Here is a 21,492-nt window from a genome sequence, read left to right on the forward strand (position 1 = left end):
AAAGAATGAAACTAAGGCATGATACTGTTTGCCTATATGTAGTTGCTTACATTTACTTGATTTAAACTTTGGTTGATAGTTATCTCATTGGCAATCAAATCCTTATTTTTATAAGAGTTTTTTGAAGTAACTTTATTATACAAAAGTTTGAAATATATTTGATATGTATGAAGTTCAGGCAAAACATATAGTATCTAGAGTCTGTATACAATGGTCACATTCAGGAAAAGAGTCAAGGGATTACCGTTCTCATAAGATTTGTCACCATTGACAAAAAAAACAAAATTACTCATGACAAACAAGATTGATAAGAATATGCTTTTATGTCTAATTTAAACAGGTAATAAAGATATGACCTTGACTCAGAAGAGAGCTTGTCTTACCCTAGGAGCTCTGGCTAAGAACCTCAAAGACATTGAGAATGATACAGAAGCTCAAAAAATAATAGAAAAGTTTGAAACCTGGCTGGGAATACATAATGAAGGTATTGATAACATTGAAATTCTATTCCCCAATCCAATGATATCCACTTGAGTATACATATAGAGATATAAGGGATATTGGATATTCTTGATAAAGTATGACATCATTCAAGAACTTTTTATACCCCTGCTTTAAAAAAGGATACCCCCGCTTTAAAAAAGGGGGGTATACTGTTTTACCTCTGTCTGTCAGTCCGTCCGTCCGTCAGTCCGTCAGTCAGTCCGTCCTATGAAACTTTCGTCACATTTTTCTCAGGAACTACACATCCGACCTTTCTGTAATTTGGTATCAACATTTATATATGTCAGCCATACCGTGTGATGCGTTTTCAGATTCATCACTTGACAACTTCCTGTTTACCGAACACTTGTATGATTTTACACATGATAGCCAAGTTGAAAATTTTCGTCACATTTTTCTCAGGAACTACAATACAAGGATTTCTGAAATTTGGTTTCAGGGTTTATTTAAGACAGCTATGCCCTGTGATGCGTTTTCAGATTGATCACTTGACAACTTCCTATTTACCGAACACTTGTATGATTTTACACTTGATAGCCAAGTTGAAAATTTTCGTCACATTTTTCTCAGGAACTACAATACAAGGATTTCTGTAATTTGGTTTCAGGATTCATATAAGTCAGCTATACCGTGTGATGCGTTTTCAGATTCATCACTTGACAACTTCCTGTTTATTGAACACTTGCATATTTTTACACTATTAATATTATCCACTTGCGGTGGGGTATCATCAGTGAGCAGTAGCTCACAGTTTCACTTGTTTTAATGAGTTGCAAATTAATCCATTATTTCTTTTTCTCTTGATTGTTATTGATTTTTTTCATTTCAGGCTCTACATAGTCGAATGTGTACCTCATTGTTGAAGGCTGCATTTTGGCCTATAATTGCTAAGTACTAGGGAAAAAATACACAGGAAAGTTGCTCTTATAATTGAGGGCATGTCTTATAAACTTGATTTTTTTTAGTTAATATATAATTTTGCTTTGTTTTAAAATATTTAAGCTGAGTTTATAGAGATAGTAAAACCAAGAGAGAGACGATCCCTAGGTAGAAAATACCATGACAGAGATAACCATGTAGCTCTGAAGAGATCACTGATACATATTCTGGGGAACGCTGGTCATTCTAGATCTCTCCAGCATATCACATCTTATATGGAGCTGAATAAAGCCAACCCAGAGTTAAGGAGGGCTGCTACCCAGGCATTGAGACAATTTACCTGTAACGAGGTAATATTACAAAGTTTTACATATTATGTTAAATGAAAAGATTGAGACATAGAATCAATGTGACAGCTTGGCAAGTAATACTATGAGACTTTCACATGAATATTATCAAATAGAAATATTAGATTTTTTTCAAATCTGATGAGATCAATTAAAAGCAAAGTCTGATTGAATATTCTTATGTTTGCACAAGAGACCAAATAACGTGATGTTAAAAACTGTAGGTCATCTTAGGACCTTCAACAATGAGCAAAAAATATACCTTAAGATATACTCTATATAATTCTACTCTTTTATGCATGTCTACATTAATCTTCTAGGTGGAGATAGAAGAATTGTATTTTCATTTTTATATTTTAGAGTGCTGCACATCTTTTAAGATCAACCTTGTTTGACTCTGAAGATATAGTGAGACATAGTGCCTATGAGATTTATGTAGAACACCCTGAGAGTAAACAACTGACAAAAGAGCAAGAAGATGCTGTGCTGGCGTAAGTTTACTTTTCATGTTAATTTTGGGTAATATTAAATAGCAAAAGGGTCTGAAATGGTGTAATTTTAATCAACAGCTTGTCCTATATTAGTTTTATATAAAATTGAATTCTTAGATTCATAGTTTTTATGTCCTCCCAACTTATGAATTGAGCCACATATTTTTGTATTATAGATATTATTGCAAAGTTAATGCTTTATGGTAAAATTTTCAAAAGTGCAGCCTGCAATGTTAGCCACTAGTTGGATGCCCTAGACTAGTAAAATATTATTCAGACTAGTAAATTTTTGTTTAGGCATACACATGTACAAAAAGTAATGAATATTTGTCTTTCGACTAATTGTTGGAAAATGATTAAATGTACTGCATTATATTATGATTGGTTAGGAACACCTTTTAAAACAATCATACCTGTCAACCTCTGAAAATGAAAAGTCAGGTCATGACCTGCATTGAGAAAAAAAATCTCAGGTCATAACGCGTACGACATTTTGCGGGCTCAATTGAAGAACAAAAATATGTTTACATATAATTTATATAGTCAATATGTATATGAAACAGTTAGAACATGTATACAAGTTTATTTCAGACTATTGTTATATTCCATAGTAGCAGACTTGGCATTCTTTAAAAGAACTGCACTTGGTTTCAGTTCATAGCAATGCAAATGTGTATTCATTTTACAAGAAAGAAGAGCACACAGTGTATCCTTATTAAGATCAGCCCTAAACTCTGTAGCTATTTTCTTTACTAAAGAAAATGCCCTCTCACTGCCTGCATTGCTGTTTGGCAAAACCAGTAATGTTTTAGCAAGTTTTGACAAAACAAAAAATCTTGGCTTGTTAATAAAAATGTCATGCAACTTGGACATTTCTCCCCAAAATGTACCAATGTCAGTTTCAGGGGAAGTGCAAAGTGGAAGTTCATCTAATGGGGTCAACTGATAGTCACTGAACTCATCTTGTAGCTTTGTTGTCTCTTCATTTCGTTACGTAGCTCAGGTAAACAGTCCTACATTTTGACTTTTGGTTACATTGAAAAAGACCGATAAAACCGAAGGTCGTATTACTTCAAAATACCGGAAACAATTCCGGTCAGAAATCCGGGTGAAACGGGTAATGTTAGAAATTCCCGGGACCCGCCGGGTAAAGAAAAACTCCCGGGTGAGAGGTGAAAATAACGGGTGTCACCCGCAAAAAACGGGTGAGTTGACAGGTATGAACAATAGATATCCAACAAAATCTTTATTTTTTCACTTTGGTGTTCAAGCAATAAAATTAAATCTTTCACATTTTTGAAATTATGATTTAAGTTTGTTTACAGTGATTTTATATATCTTTACATTACAGACAATACTATACTTACCCAGTTGTAACAAGAGTCAGACGAGGAACTCTAGCAGACATTCTAAAGGCATTAAGTTTCCATCTTGGCATGCCAAAGTTTGACTGGAGTAAGACAGTTGGCAGTAAGAAGTTAGGAGCATCCTTTGGATTCAGACAAGAAAATTTTGTAGACTTGCATCTAGGTATGAATCTAATTACAAATGGAAGATCATACAATACAATATAAGGAAAGACTCTCAATAGCATGGTTTTACTTGAAGTTGCCATTCTGCTTTCAGTTGCTAACTAATTCTATATGACATAAATATTAATATTAGTAATAGACTAAATATGATAGTGAAATAATTTGATAGTAATAGTTACTGTTGTCAAATTCAACATTTAATTACTTCCTAGCGTTTGCCCTTAATCTGGATTTGTATGTCAAGTATTTAATACAAAAATAAGGGGGAGTGTCTGTTTGTTGGGTCACATATCGTTGTCAACATATATGGAATTTGAAGCGATTTTTATGATTGTCAATGAGACTTAAATCAACCAAAGTTAAACAAAGTGGATGTAAGCTATTATAGGCAATTCAACAATACAGCTTTCAAACAATGAAAAAAATCCCATACCTTATAGACTGCTATCCTGTGATCTTATACCTTTAAAACATGTACCTTATATTCTGAAATAAGAGATTGACACCCAAATCTCTTCCCATACAAGTTTGGCATATGAAATATGTTGAACAAAACTTATTTCAAAAATCATAATCAATTAGATAATATTCTGTCCTGTTTTTCAGAGCCATTCCAAGGGAAGTTTGAACTGAAAGTAGATAACATGGCTTTTGCTGAAGTAAATGTTGGTCTCATTGGAAAGAAATTTGACATCTTCAAAGTGTCTCTTTGTTACAAGAAAAAAGTGGAATATGATCTAAATGTGCTGAAGGTAATATGCTCTTCAACTTTGTACATGTTTGGCTTTAGAAATATTTTGATATGAGCGTCACTGATGAGTCTTATGTAGACAAAATGCGCATCTGGCGTACTAAATTATAATTCTGGTACCTTTAATAACTTTTTATTAGAGGTATAAAACTTCAGCTTGTAAACACTGGTATATGTCTTTTAAATGTCCATTTACGGTTTGTTTTCCATTTTGTAATATTTTAATTTAACTTTTCTTTAAAAAAAAAAGAAGACCTACTTAAGATTTTAAGTTTTTTTTTATGATAATTATAGTCTTACAATCTTTCTTTGTTATTATTTGAAATCCTTTATAAGCCCATTTGTATATTTAAACACTACAGTTATAGGACTATTGCTGAAGTAGATTGATATCCCATATTGTTAGGAAAAACCTGTAGATTAGAATACAAATGTATTTATGTTTTTAGAATTGTTCCAATTTTTGTTACTTTGAGAAAAACTTAGTAATTTACCTTATTTTGACATATCATTATTTGACCATCTTAGGTCAGGATTTTTTAATTTGTTGGTTTACGGATCCGCCTACCCGATTTTGCCGATTCCTAGAATAAAAATAAAATTGAATTTTCATGCTTTTTTATTCCCGCCGACCCAAACAAATACATTATCCCTGAAAAATAATTTAAATTCTTCTTTTTTTATGAAATGAAATGCATGAATCAATAACAAAAATGATAACACTCTCTGTTGTGAAAAAATAAAACTTCCAGTTTACGTTTCTAAAAATAGACAAATCAATTATAACTGACCTTGAAATGTCGTTTACGCAAATAATTTTGCGGAACGAAATCTGTGTTTAAAACCCATTACACAATAAGTTCGTTTTCCTTATTTGTCATCAGTCTGTAAGATGCATAATCTCATAGAAATAGACTTGTCCAAATGTGGACAGGGAGGGTCCGAGTGGAAAGCACCTTGGAAATAAACTCATCATAGATACCAGGACTAAATTAAGTATATACGCCAGACGCGCCAGACGTTTGACTGGAGTAAGACTGTTGGCAGTATACTCTGATCTTCCATTTGTAAATGTTGTAATTAGAGTCATACCAAGATATAAGTCTACAAAATTTTCTTGTCTGAATCCAAAGGATGCTCCTAACTTCTTACTGCCAACAGTCTTACTCCAGTCAAACGTCTGGCATGTCTGGCGTATATACTTAATTTAGTCCTGGTATCTATGATGAGTTTATTTCCAAGGTGCTTTATAAGCCCATTTGTATATTTAAACACTGTTGGAGTAAGACTGTTGACTGTTTACTGGAAGTAAAAGTTCTGAATATCAACAAGTCATTTAGAATTTTCTTGTTTCATGGATAATAAAAGAAAAATATCGTCCATTTGGATTAAAAACGGGAATGCATGACACTAGATTAACCAGATATTCTCGTTTTTTCCGTGGACGAGTCTATTACGTTTTTGACACATGTGTTGAAACTTATTTTCGTACGACGTTTTTTACATTTTTTTCTTTATCAGTTTTCGTTTTTGAAGATCATTACTCACCAAGTTTTCTGGAATTGATTAAGAGCTACACGAATTTGTTTTTCTTGTTTGTGAAAAGACGATTTAATTTTGTCTTCGTCTGTGAACATCCCCCCTTTTTTTACGGCAAATCATTAGACAATGTCATGCGATATTTATGACAGCTGAGCAAGAATATTTCATCGAACGTAAATTTGAAATGATGACAAAATAGCATAAAAACATTCATTTTGACATTTTGTTAGAAAGGTGAAATGTATATTTATTTTGCATTTTTTTTCTGTCTTGAAAGATATTTTTTTTCTTTTTTTCCCCGACCGACTGACCCGACTTTTTCATGGGGAAAATCCGTTAACCAACAAATTAAAAAACCGTGGCCTTAAAGTCTGACAGCAATTTTTTTTTTAAGTATTTAAAGTTGTCTTTTCCCTTACCCATTTAAATTAATATACCACCAATATCAATGCATACAGTATTGCCTTTCTATCTAAAAAAAACAAAAAACAACAAATTGACTTTTTAATTTTTTTATTTGAAATACATACTAAAAAAGATGGTATTTTTTCAGGACTTTGGTTTTGATGATATTCAGAATGTAGCCACACTATTTGACAGACTATACAACATGATTATAGATCCAGTCTTAGAAGCTGCAAAAACCATAAAGGAACTCATTGAGATGGTGACAGAAATGACATTTGTCCAACTTGTCAAGGAAATCATAAAAATATTCAAAAATCTCCCAGATATAATTCACAAAATAGTTGAGTCAGTAGTTGCAGCGTATTATAAATTAATTGATTATGATGGCTATCCGTTAATTGACAGATTCAAGAAAGTGATTAACAGAGTAACGAACTTCATCACCGATGTAAAGTCTGATGTGTTAGGATTTTACCATGTAAGTGAACTGTTCCAACGTAATGATTAGTTCAGACTTAATCTTTTTCATCAATTTATTAAAGAATAAGTAAGGATCAGAATTATTTAAGAACTGCACATGTTAAAAATCTTTAAAAGAATAAGTGGAAATAAAAATCAAGCCACTGTGTTAAATTAAATTAATATCATGCTTTTTATCAAAATTATTATGTGTCTGACAGCTTTTTTAAGCTACATTTTGTGCAAAATTGTCAGATTTTAGAAGGATTATACATAGAAAAAGCCACTTTTGTTTAAATAGAAAGACAACAAAAATGTCTATATTATTAGATCAAAACTATTGGAGTTAACTCCCCTTACATTAGTATTTGAAAGAAGAAAAATTATCTTGAACATATGCATGAAATATTCTTAAAAAAATCAATCCAACAAACACAATTTCAATATTGATATAGGGAACTTTCCATTTTTGAATTTTCCTCAGAGTTTAGTATTTTTGTGATTTTACTTTTTTCTAGAAATGAAATTCCCCAGTTTTTATGTCCCACCTACAATAGTAGAGGGGCATTATGTTTTCTGGTCTGTAGGTCCGTTCGTCCTTCCTTTTGTCCGTTTGTTCCTTCATCCCACTTCATGTTAAAGTTTTTGGTCAAGGTAGTTTTTGATGAAGTTGAAGTCCAATCAACTTGAAACTTAGTACACATGTTCTCTATGATATGATCTTTCTAATTTTAATGCCAAATAAGAGTTTTTACCCCAATTTCAAGGTCCACTGAACATAGAAAATGATAGTGCACAGTGATATTGTTTGCCTTAAATTAGTGGAGAATAAAGGCTTTTTCCCCTGGAGAAGAATTTGAAAAAAAATGGCTTAAAATTATTCCCAAAAAGACAACTTTTTTCCCAAACAGTGCAATCTCAGTAGTAATTGTGCATGCATACAAACTGAAAAACACTCATTTAAACATTTTTATGCCTAAAATGACTATATGTGCACATTTGAGTGTATATTTATGTATCATCACTGACAAAATGTGGTCTTATTTTAAAGCAGGGTTTTTACTCTTGAAAATGGGTCTGTAAATTGAGGTTTCAGTCAAATTCATGGTTAATTTTAAATTTCCCAATTTAATGAAAATGATGCATATTTTCCCAATGAAAAAGGGAAGTGGTAGTTTTGAAAAAAGCCAACAATATCACTGGTGCAAGTGGGGCATCTGTGTACTTGGGACACATTCTTGTTATGCCCCACCTACGATAGTAGAGGGCATTATGTTTCTGGTCTGTGGGTCCGTCCGTCCGTTCGTTCATCCTGCTTCAGGTTAAAGTTTTTGGTCAAGGTAGTTTTTGATGAAGTTGAAGTCCAATCAACTTGAAACGTAGTAAACATGTTCCCTATATGACATGTATGATATGATATTTCTAATTTTAATACCAAATTAGAGTTTTTACCCCAATTTCAAGGTCCACTGAACATAGAAAATGATAGTGTGAGTAGGGCATCCATGTACTTGGGACACATTCTTGTTTTAATATTAAGCTGTGAAAGACCCCTCAAATGTCAAAATGTGAAACAAGTCTACTTTTAAACAAAAATTATATGTTTTATTGTGTATTAGTTGTAATGTAAGGGCATCTTGTTTGTTTCAGTGTATTGTATTGTAAATTGAAAACTGTATGTTTTAGAGTATAGCAGATGCAATGACAGTTACTCTACCATTTGTGGCCCATGAGATGGGGGAAGGATTTATCTTAATCAAAGACAGCTGGAAATTCTGGGAAAATCCTGTGCAATCATTTAATGGCATTGAAATGGCACTTCTCAAGTAAGTACGAACAATGTATTGCACACATTTCACAAAATCAAATGTCAAATGAACTATATTTTCTTCCTCAATCCACCCAGAATGCTGCTCATATTAAATTCAATGAACAAATTAACATTAAAAAATGTCCCTCTGGATTTGTTTTTCAGGAACCCAAGAAATAATTTCTGTTGCTTCAAATTCCAAATCTCAATGTATTGATTTTCAGATTTAAATTAGCTGTTGCAACCTTCATTGAAGCCAAGAACAGAATAATGGATTCCTGTTTTTTTGCTAAAGGTAAAATTAAATTATAACTTCACAATTAATGTAATATACTGCACACAAAGTTCATCAACATTTTCATTTATGGGCATTATGTTTTCTGGTCGTCTGTTCGTTCGTCTGTCAGTCTGTCCGGCTTCAAGTTAAAGTTTTTGGTCAAGGTAGTTTTTGATGAAGTTGAAGTCCAATCAAGTTGAAACTTAGTACACATGTTCCCTATGATATGATCTTTCTAATTTAATGCCAAAGTAGAGATTTTCCCCCATTTTCACGGTCCACTGAACATAGAAAATGATAGTGCAGATTGGGCATCCGTGTACTGGGGACACATTCTTCTTGATATATTGATATGAGAAGACTATAGATTTACTAAGTTCATAATGACTTCATATTTGTTTAGCAGCAATGACGTATACAACATATGAGTTATGCATACTTCTCTGTAGTCCAAATAATTATGACGTCTTGAAAGGCTCTTATATTTTTTTTCTTTGACGCCTTAGTCGAAGTAAGGCGTCAAAAAAAAAATATAATAGCCTTTCAAGACGTCATAATTATTTGGACTAACTTCTGTAGCTAGGACATTCTTATTAAACAGATATTTCTAGTTGACATAAATAAATATAAGTTGTAGAACAGGCATCACTGCCAAAAGAAGGAAAATCAATGAAAGCAAAATAATATACACAGAATAAAAGATTGAGTAATACAACTTAGGTCAAGTAGCTTATACATATTATATAGTTCCTGCTGAAGGTATGACATCATTCAGTTCTTACTATGGTCCTCCTTAGAATATGGTCAGAATAAGTTCCATGGATGGCTAAACCGTTCTTGTTCTGCTGACCTTGTGACATGTAATGATACATTATATTGTATTGTATATGATAAAATTGTACATGACGATTTTTACAGGACAAACTCCATACTGGTTTCATCCTGTAGTAGAAATTAAAGGTATACTAACAGACTTGAAGGATATTTATAACATGACTAAAGAGGAAATCCATGATATATACCATAACCCAACAGCCAGTTCAAGTCTGTCACCAGATATGATTACTGATGGGTTTAATGTTAATGTAAGTGTGCATGTATATTGTTTTATATGATTTATTTAATTTACAGCAGGCCTCTAGGTGAAGGTTTTTTTGGCTCTGTTATGACACATGGTGGCCTTCAGGTGTTTTGTACACTTTGGTCAGGTTGTTGTTTTTGTGAAACATTTCCCATTCTTTAATATTTGGATTTTACTCTGATATTCCACCTCAAGGCATACCTGTCAACTGACCCGGATTCTGCGGGTGTGACCCGAGATTTTCACAATTCTGAGGGTTCACCCGGATCACCCGCCGGGTCATTGAAATAACCCGGAAATTCCGAAAATGACCCAATTTCACCCGTATTTCTTAGCCTTGAGATTGATTTTCATATAAAGTAATATTCCTTTGAAATACCGGCAAATTCATAATTCTTCCATGAACATGCAGTTCATCTAGCTATGTAAACTGTCAAATTAAGTGACCCATTAAGTGCATGGCTTCACTTGACAGTTTTGGTGTCAAACACACTGTTGATTAACACCAATTACCTTAGCTTTAAGTCGTAAATAAATTGCCCTGTTGTTTTACAAAGATATTTCAACTAAGAGTTACTTCCCCTTATTTGTCAGCATTCAAAATTATTCCTTATATTTACGTTTTATGGGTGAAGAAGATTAAATCATAATAATATAAAATTCAAATACATATTGAAAAATAACTTTTCATTATTTTTATACCTTTATACAATTTTTTTTAAAAAGTTGAAAATTATTTTTTACATTTATACTTCCTTTAACTGTGTTACTATATTTTATCATATAGTCCAGTCGATTTGTGCAGATTTTTGACAAAATTGCTCAGATTGTGGTAAAAGCATGAAATTTGGCATAATAGTAGTATATGTCATGGACAACATTTTAAGCTATGGACCCACTCTGAAAGTCAAAATTTGTGGATGAGGCGGCCATTTTAAAATGGCGGCAGTTTGATCTCTGTAGATTAATTAAAAAAATCATGAAAATGATATTAGAAAAGATATTGACATGAAACCTAGTAAATAGAACAACAGTGCTGATTGCAATTGTTTTGTTGAACAAAAGTTTTGGAAATATAATCCATATTGAATGGCAGCCATCTTGAAAAAATGTTGATTTTTTAAGCCAAAATATATAGTCATTTTTCGATAAAAAAAATAAAATGCATTGTCGAAGATATACAAATGTATTTGTTTGAGCTATATAAACAGGGAAAAAAGTGAGCATACCCCCCTCCCCGAGTTATTTTTCTGTTTCGTATAGGGTATAACAGCATTAAAACGCTAGTCCGAGATTACTCTGACGTCCAACGGCTGTTTTGCCAGACAAGCTGGGGCCGTAGGACGTCAGAGCTCGTCCCATATCAAAAAGTGGATATTTGCCCACCCAAAGTAGATGCGCTGCTTCGTCGCTTCTGGTGCCGACTGACGGCCTTGGAATTATATAAATCGGGCATCAATCTGTTAATTTTTCATTTATCTTTTCATTTATGTAAGTTTCACCTACCTGCCAACCTTTATTTGTCCATATTTTAACAGTTTTCACAGAGACCCATCGGTTTCTGCATTTTGCCTTTCATTTTCAAAGATTATCACGTGACCGCGAGAAAACAATGATGATTTATGCAAATGACCATAATGTAACACCTCGTTCATTTACGATGCAAGTTATCTAAATGTCCGAGAGCTTCCGATTGTTCTCGTGGTCTGAACTAAATGCTTAATACCGATCTCCTGTAAAGGAGGTGAAAAATCGTGGTTGGCTACTAAATGTTAAACATCGATCTCCTTCAAATTTGAATATTTGAGTCTCGAGGCCACGAACTCTCTCGTAACTTGACGTCCATCTGAAAGTGAAAGTCAAAATGCAGAAATCGATGGGTCTCTGAGAAAACTGTTAAAATATGGAAAAATAAAAGTTGGGAGGTAGGTGAAACTTACATAAATGAAAAGATAAATGAAAAATGAACAGATTGATGCCTGATTTATATAATTCCAAGGCCGTCAGTCGGCACCAGAAGCGACGAAGCAGCGCATCTATTCTGGGTGGGCAAATATCCACTTTTTGATATGGGACGAGCTCTGACGTCCCACGGCCCCAGCTTGTCTGGCAAAACAGCTGTTGGACGTCAGAGTAATCTCGGACTATAAAACGCGGACCACCAAGAGGATCATAAAATTAACTATTACTCTAAAAGCAATATTCGTTCCACCGCTTTTTCAACATAAAAAGCAAGTAAAAATAAAGCAAGAAAATATGTGTATACCTGTCGTTTATAATATTTGTCTGATTACAGGATAATTCGTTTTGTTGATATTGTTCATTTTAAACAACTTTCAAAAACCTTATTTGCAGACATAATGAATTTCATATCACGCAAGTAATGTTAAAAGAACATCAATTACTCAAATGTTTTCAATTGACGTTAAAAATATCTAACAATAAATGATATGCACATGTTTTGCCAAACCACACTCTGTCTATCAAATCGATCACATTGTCATTGACATTTACATATCGTAGTACTACTTAATACTGCCTTTAAACATTTGCATTTCCTTAGTAACCGTGTTCACTTTGACTTATAGCATGTATAAGTTGAGCGCTTACTGCAGGAAGTTCATATATTGATTTTTTGGGGGTAGCCATCCTGAATGATGGCCATTTTGAAAACATGATTTTCCAGTATATCATTATTCGCTAATCTTATTAATTCACTGTTTGCATTCATACATTTTTTACCAAACTTTATTTGATATTCACAAAGAAGTTAGATAAGGCATGCACATGGTTACAAAATAAAGATATCAGTATCAGAATTTTTGTTACTTACATGTTTGCCTAAGTAACTTTTTAAAACAGAAATTACGTATATATGATATAATTTATGACCGAAAGTTTTTTTTTGAAAAGATCAAAATTGTATTGGTCGAAAACCCTGGGGCTAGATATCAGAAAAACATTATGGGCGATTAGACTGGAAGGAATGTGTGAAACGGCAAGAGAGGACATGTGAGGGTTTGCAATGCCAAGCAGATACAAATGGAACAGACATAGACATTTGAGCTGGCAATCACTCTTTTGATGCAAACATATGAAGATGTTGGGTTTAAATGATTTTCCTTTCGCTTAATTCGAAACAGTTGAATGAGGGCTATGGAACTGCAGAAGCACCCCAGAATCACAAGGCATAATGGAACAAATCATGTCAAACAAATGTTCAGATCTCAAAATATTTCATCAGTAAAAGGGAAAACATGCTAGATAAGTTGCCAATTGAAAGAAAACAATAAGTAACCAGACACTGTAAGGTGATACTGGATCAACAAAATCAATGACTGAAGTGTATTTTTTCTGTGGTGATGTATCTGAAGATCTCCGTGATACATCGACATTTTCAAATCGACAAAAATAGGGCACGACTGTGCACCTGTACTACAAGACATATTCCCCTAGCCAAAGTAAGAGCTGAAGATGTCAACTCACTAATATCCGGCTTGATGATTGATAAAACTTGACATTCTAGCAAATCAGAGAGTACAAGACACAGAAAGAAAGCCAGGAATCTTTTATCCTTGGAGCTGTACTTTCCAAAATAATAAAAATACATTGATGGCACATGGTCTGGAAGAGGTATATTACTAATCTCCAAGCTTGCAGATCCCGCTAAATTGTACAGTTAACGCCTGGAACAACTTGGAGTTATCATGGAAGGAAGAACTGACACAACGCTGTTAACAAAATTGGAATGTAGCTGCCATAGCAAGCATACAAGCAATATAAATTAGTTCTCTTGATTTTCAAAAAAGGTATTCGTGACGCTCTAAAACAGACCTCTTAACAAAAAAGGTAAACATAAAGGCATCACCATAGCCATAGTAGGCAAAACATATGTGCTTGATACTAAAAATAACTTTACAGGAACACTCAGTAAACGCTGTTGACACGAATCAGTTCAACAGACATAAGTTTTCTTAGTAAGAATGATACATGATGGCTAAACATCGCGAAACAGTCCAGTTATATCGTTGAGTGGCAGACAAACATACCATTTCTCAGCTATAATAGTTCAATTGTGCAACTCGTATTCGAAAGGATACAACTGCAACTTATCAGTCCTCAGATAGAGAGTAAGATGTCTCAAAGATTGTGGAACTGATTCATTTTGAAAGCCTACATTGAATGTCCCTGTAAACTTTTTTATAGTAGCAAGCCTAACTCTTCAAACTATTCTAGTCACTTTGACTATGAAGAGGCCTTCACCATCACAACTAAAAGACATGACCTGTTTCAGAACTTCCCCAACATATTCGTTGAGAATCCGGAGAAGATACAACCATTCATGTGTGCTTGCATATCATCTAATGCAGCTAGTTTTCAATTTTTAGAAGTGTTGTATTAATCATTTCTTTCATAACAACTCATATTACTAAGAACATTTACTGTACAATTTACAGATATCATCAATTTCAAATATTAAAACAATTCCAGACTGTGAGCCGTCACTGTTTTCTATCATTTTGGCGAGGTCCATTCCATGGATAACAGGTTCTTGACTTTCTTTCTGTGTCTCGAATTCTGTCTAATTGTCTTGTCGTGCAGTTTAAACAAACATTTAGCATGTTATCTGCTCCTGAAATATTAATCTCCAGCACTGAGTCTGGCTAAAAGAACAATGCTTAGTAGTTCAAGTGACAGTAACGTACACTATTGTCAATCATAATTGTCGATGCTTCATGTTGAATGATAGTCAGATACCTCATCAAAAAGAAAGAAAAAAAACTCCCTGCAATCATTGTTCTTGTTGATTCATCATATCTGTGTCTGGTTATTTTACTGTTTTTTTCAATCCGTGACTCATCTTAGACTTTTTTCGTTTTTCCTGACAAAATATATTTTGATCTTAAGATTTGCCTTGAAAGGATTAATACCTTTTGCCTTGTGATTCTCCCATTACATGACCTTCATCAACTTGGAACAGTTGTATGCTTACAACAAATGACTGATTTCCAGCTCAAATGTCTATGTCTGCTCTTTTTGTATTAGCCTGGCATTGTAAATCCACACGTGTCCTCTCTTCGCATTACGGAATTCTTTCAAGTCTATTTTTTAAATATTTTTTTCAGCTCCAGTGATTTTAATAGCTACGCATTTTTCCTTTTCAACATATAGTGGTCATAACTCATATTGTATATACACAATTTTTGGTGGTAAAAAAGTAACTAAGCCCTATATGCTTAACTGCAATTAAAAGAATTTACGTATTTCTTTACATACATTTATGTGTTAACCATGTTTTACATGCGCATGGCTTATTTGAGAATATATCCTATATTAACAGTCATAAATAAATGATTAGCAAAACTAGTTGTAAATGCAAATAAAACTTAGTAGTAATTAAAAAAACAATTTAGGATAGCGAATAATGATATATTGGAAATTTACGTTTCCAAAATGGCCACCATTCAAGATGGCCACTAAATACTTCAATAGTCCTCAGTTGATATTCTTTGTCATAAGAAATACGAAAGTTTATCAAAATTGGTAAAGAAATATATTTTTCATATTTTTTCTAATTATTTTTATTATTTTTTTCAACATGATTTCAAAATGGCCGCCAGACCCGCCATTTTGATTTTCTGAATTGGGTCCATAGCTAAAATTGTTAGTTATGACCTCAACTAACACTCTGCAAACTTTGATGCTTTTACCACAATCTGAGCAATTGTTTCACAATTCGACTGGACTAATAGTCTAATTTCCTTGTCAATTGATTGATGAATGTTCATACATGTAATACATGTACCTCTACATGGTATGTTTAAAGGCTAGTAGTCTCATTTTAAAATTACATTTGAAAAATAAATTTTAGATGATGACAAAAAGTAAAGGACATAAGACTGTGATACACAAGTTTATAAAAATCTTTAAAAGTGTAATGAAATAATAATAAATAAGGTTTAAAATAACATAACCAAGTGAACATGCATTGATGTTTTGGTATCTTTGATATACATTATAAGAAAATGTACCATAAATACTGAAATTCAGCTCGAAAAAGTTCGTACGCGTTATGACCTGAGATTTGATTCTTCAATGCAGGTCATGACCTGCATTTTCATCGTCACAGGTTGACAGGTATGCCTCAAGGTCAAATGATTTTTACATTATACAGTATTTGACTAGACCATAGTTATATTGTATGGTATGTTGTTTCTTTTGCTGTTGCATTCTGAAATAAATTGTCCTTCTTCATAACTTTAGTTTGCCTCAACCAAATGTTATTAAATATATACACATAATGCTATTACCACAACACATAGATCAAGTTCAAATTTGAGTGGTGTCACTTTTACCATTCTTGATATATGCTCCTATATAAAGTTATATGTAAGTTGGGGCATTATCTGTTTCTTAATAACAAGTTTTCCATTTATTTAACGATTTATGTTCCTATATAAAGTTATATGTAAGTTGGGCCATTATCTGTTTCTCAATAACAAGTTCTCCATTTATTTAACGATTTATGTTCCTATATAAAGTTATAGATGTAAGTTGGGCCATTATCTGTTTCTCAATAACATGTTCTCCATTTATTTAACATTTATTCACTCAATATTTAATTGTTATGTATTCTATTAAATTGTTAAACGTCAATGCTTGATATTTTCATCTCATCTATTCAAGGGGAAGCAACTCAATAGTAATAATATTGTATTGTATTTTTTTCAGGGATCAAAGAGGTTCATTCAAGAGACTATCAAAGGAGTTGTAGACGATATTAATTCCACTTTGTCTGGTGTGATCACTTTGGCTAAACCATTCTGGGAAAAGATCTCTCATCTCATGGACATGTTCAAAAAAATAAAACATGCATATACATTTCTTCGGGATGCGTAAGTAAAACTGTAGTTTATTTTCTTATATATATGCGTCCTTCAGAAATGTTTTTTTATATATAATGACAAGTTTTAAGAATATTATTTTAATTTTGGTTGTGTTTTTTAATTCTTCTTATTTTGTGAAGAAATAGACTAGATATAAAATGTAAAAAAAGAAAAAGTGTTCCAGGCACGTTGATATTTGGTTAGAATACACAGGAATGAATCAGATTATTCCATATTAGTATTATTATAGTAGGTTTTTATGCCCCACCTACGATAGTAGAGGGGCATTATGTTTTCTGGTCTGTGCGTCCGTTCGTCTGTTCGTTCGTCCGTCTGTCCCGCTTCAGGTTAAAGTTTTTGGTCAAGGTAGTTTTTGATGAAGTTGAAGTCCAATCAACTTCAAACTTAGTACACATGTTCCTTATGATATGATCTTTCTAATTTTAAAGCCAAATTAAACTTTTGACCCCAATTTCACGGTCCACTGAACATAGAAAATGAAAGTGCATGTTTCAGGTTAAAGTTTTTGGTCAAGGTAGTTTTTGATGAAGTTGAAGTCCAATCAACTTGAAACTTAGTATACATGTGCCCTATGATATGATCTTTCTAATTTAAATGCCAAATTAGAGTTTTGACCCCAATTTTACGGTTCACTGAACATAGAAAATGATAGTGCAAATTTCAGGTTAAAGTTTTTGGCTTCAGGTTAAAGTTTTTGGTCAAGGTAGTTTTTGATGAAGTTGAAGTCCAATCAACTTGAAACTTAGTATACATGTGCCCTATGATATGATCTTTCTAATTTAAATGCCAAATTAGAGTTTTGACCCCAATTTTACGGTTCACTGAACATAGAAAATGATAGTGCAAATTTCAGGTTAAAGTTTTTGGCTTCAGGTTAAAGTTTTTGGTCAAGGTAGTTTTTGATGAAGTTGAAGTCCAATCAACTTGAAACTTAGTATACATGTGCCCTATGATATGATCTTTCTAATTTTAATGCCAAATTAGAGAATTTATTCCAATTTCACAGTCCTTTAAACATAGAAGATGATAGTGCGAGTGGGGCATCCGTGTACTGTGGACACATTCTTGTTCTATATGAATTGGATTTTAAATAAAAAAGCATATTCACCTGGAGAAAGTGTTATTCACCGCGCTGAACGTCACACGCTTTTACATGAAACGTTATGGTAAAATGTTTTGCTGCACATCATTGTGTTTCAATCTTATCCTCGGTAGACTAAGAATATTACCTTTATTCTTCGTTTTAGGTTCAATAACAATGTTATTTTCAAATCCGTTTCCATTAACTTCAAGATCGGCTTCGAAAACTCTTGGCATCGAGCAATTATTGAAAAATGTTTTAGCATTGCCTGAAACATTTTCGAATAGACTTGTTTTTGAGAAAGAGTGTCTCATACAACAGAGGTAAATATGTGGTTTAATTGACTTTTGAAAAAATGATATTCACTTCGGCCCTCGGCCTCAGTGAATATCAGTTTTTCAAAAGTCAATAAAACCGCATATTTACCTCATCAAAAGACAGTAATTGTATAATATTCAATGGTGGAGAATGTTTATTAAACAACTCTTTAGACCAGATACTGGATTTTAAATTTGATTAATGGTTTTCCAAAATCCTCCTTACCGAAACTATAAGACATATTGCTTAAAAACGTACTGTTGGGAAATGATAGTGATTTTAAGATTTTTGTTTTGTACAAGTTTGCATCACCTTCATCTTAAACAGCATTCCTATTGTTTAGTAATTGTGAACTTAGCTATATATATATACAGCTAATACTTACATTTATGAAGTTTTTGCAAACAACTTACATTTTTAAATGCAGATATCAAAAAGGAAAGTATTACATGCAAAAGCTATTTGGGTCAAAGTTTCATCGTAAATTTCCCAAAACTCCTGCATCCTGTGGGGCAAAGTGTGGATGTGGAAAATATCCCAGAGATAACAAAGGAAGAAAAGGTGTAGATCTGGCATTTAAGCCAGGTTATCAGGTATGCCATAGATATATATATATTTATACTTTGGAACACAGAAGATGATAGTGGGATTGGGGCATCCGTGTATTATGAATACTTTTTGGTCTAACTAATATTTAACATATATAAGCTATAAGTATCATCTAGTGAGATTTCAGTGACTGGTTAACGTTTCACAATTACATTGGATTATCATTTCAGTTGCCATTGTATTTAGAAATATATTTACAGGTATATATGAATGGAGTTCCTGTCCTCTATTAAATCATATTTAGTTTGAATCCAGATAATTGTAGTGTAAGTCCTTCCAGATAGAATAAGGCAATGGAAAAAAGTAAAATAACAAAAATGCTAAGCTCCAAGTTAAATTTTAAATAGAAAGTTCCTTGTCAAATGGCAGAAAAAGCTCCTATTCCTGATTTTGTACACTCATTTCCGTATGTATTGGGAAATGCACAGACTTAATTGACCAACACAATTATGGGGTTTGACTCTAGACTTTCATGGTAGTTTAATTCATGAATACAAATATTATATCAATTCACATTTTTATTTTACAGGACGTAGTGAATCCATTCCATGGTATTGTCCATAGAATAAGTGACTCAGAAGTGTTAGTTCGTCCATCAAGAGCAGATCTAGCTATGTATGAAGTAGTGGTCAGTGGCTTTGAACTGGACATGGTAATTGATGAAGGTAAAAGAGGGACATTCATAAAGGCTGGCAAAAGGATTGGACTATCTACAAAATTGACTGAATGTGACACTAACTTTTTGTTTGTAGCAATGAGGAAACGACCAAACAACACTGAATCTATATCGGGTGTACCAGCTGATGGCTATTCTTATATTGATCCAGCTCCTTATCTAAAGAAGAGATTCCCAAGGCCTCGTCACAAGTCAACGTGTAATGGTTTCTCCTATTTTTACATTGGTATGAATGCTGAGGATGGGACAATGACTGGAGATCCTAAAGAAAAGAAGGAAAAGATCAAACGTCCAACTAAGGGAAGTAAATCAAAGACACCCTTTGGTCAACGTGGTCAAGGAAGTAAATCTAAGCCATCTGGTGGTCAACGTGGCAAAAATCGTCAGGGAAGATCTGTTGAGAACCAACAAGAACATCCAACTTGGATGCAAACTTTTAAGGAGAAGTTTCACAATATGACTGGAAAGTTTGATAAATTCAAGAATATATTGTCCAAAATAAAAGTAAAGTAAGTATAAATATATTTATTAAAGTTATTGGTCACATGACGTTGTAACGGTCAAGTGATTGTTTACTATAAACACGTGTGTGTGTTTATATCTAGCACATGGTGTGTGTTTACGTTCAATTTGATTGGATGGCATATACTTGTAGTGCCGGTTTTACGGGTATATGCCCTCATGATTTTCGTGAAAAGCATGATTAAGTATTACTTAAGGGGTTAGTTTGAGAAAATAAAGTTATTCGAAGTTTGCCTATAGTTCAAAGTAGCAGCATTCGTTATTATGGTTTGTCTGACATCGAGAAACTTCATTCATCGCCTGATGGTAGTTCTGCACATCTTACTGGTAATAAAGACCTGGTGGATACATTCTCGCTGTTTAAAACCTATCTTGACGGGAAGTTCGATACTCTTTATAAAGACTTGGCCGTTGGCAATGAGAAATTTAAATTTGCAACCAAACTCAAGCCGGAAGTTTCAGTTAAGCGCATTCGTTCTGCAGAATGCCGTGCCATTATGAGTATCCAGGAAAAGAAAAGACCTCATCCTTATAGAACCGCTGCAGCTACTGTTTCTGCTTCTCCTGCTACAATGCCAAACCAACATTACGTTAGAAAAACAACCAACAGCCGCCCTTTCGGACCAGCAGACGAAGGGAATCATCATCTCACGACATCAGTTTCAACTGCAACCAGCTTGGTCACTGGCGAACTCAGTGCCCCCTTTTCAGTTCAAAATCAGCTGTCCCAGGGACATCAAGGCAACATAGTTAATGATAAGTATAGTTATACTACTTTTTTAGATGAAAGCAATCTTTACGGACAGTTTGAACTGTTTCTGTCACATGCAAAATATTTTGACAATATTGATATTTCATCTGTTGCAAAAGGGGCAAAATATAGCTTCCGCAAGCATATACAATTTTGGAAACATATAGGTGCAAATGAATTTGTTATAAATACTATCAAACATGGTTACGTTATTCCTTTTTTGCAGACTCCTACATCTATGTCATTTAAGAATAACAAATCTGCTTATGTCCATTCTAAATTTGTAAATGAAGCAATTTCAGATTTACTTGATATCGGATGTGTTATTGAAACTCCATTTCAACCATTTGTTGTAAACCCGCTTAGTGTTGCGGTTCAAAGTTCGGGCAAAAAACGTCTGATTTTGGATCTAAGTGAACTGAATGTTTTTATTAAAAAGGAAGAATAAAATTTGAAGACTGGAAAGTGGCTTTAAACTATTTCACAAAAGATTGCTATCAACTTAAGTTTGATCTAAGTCTGGTTATTTTCATTATGACGTATGTA

The 21,492-nt window shown here is 33.2% G+C and overlaps 1 protein-coding gene across 1 annotated transcript in view; it reads left to right on the forward strand.

Moving 5' to 3' along the window:
• Positions 1-4,407: 4,407 nt before the first annotated feature.
• Positions 4,408-21,492, forward strand: part of LOC143075034 (uncharacterized) — a 58,138-nt gene continuing 41,053 nt past the window's right edge. Inside the window, exons 1-8 of the mRNA XM_076250269.1 lie at positions 4,408-4,505; positions 6,600-6,932; positions 8,600-8,739; positions 8,948-9,018; positions 9,919-10,085; positions 16,814-16,977; positions 18,816-18,981; positions 19,527-20,182. Coding sequence (XP_076106384.1) covers positions 6,657-6,932; positions 8,600-8,739; positions 8,948-9,018; positions 9,919-10,085; positions 16,814-16,977; positions 18,816-18,981; positions 19,527-20,182 — 1,640 coding nt within the window. The 5' untranslated portion in view covers positions 4,408-4,505; positions 6,600-6,656. The remainder of the gene's footprint in view (positions 4,506-6,599; positions 6,933-8,599; positions 8,740-8,947; positions 9,019-9,918; positions 10,086-16,813; positions 16,978-18,815; positions 18,982-19,526; positions 20,183-21,492) is intronic.

The sequence above is a fragment of the Mytilus galloprovincialis genome, chromosome 5 (genome assembly GCF_965363235.1).
Source record: "Mytilus galloprovincialis chromosome 5, xbMytGall1.hap1.1, whole genome shotgun sequence".
NCBI classification, from domain to species: domain Eukaryota; kingdom Metazoa; phylum Mollusca; class Bivalvia; order Mytilida; family Mytilidae; genus Mytilus; species Mytilus galloprovincialis.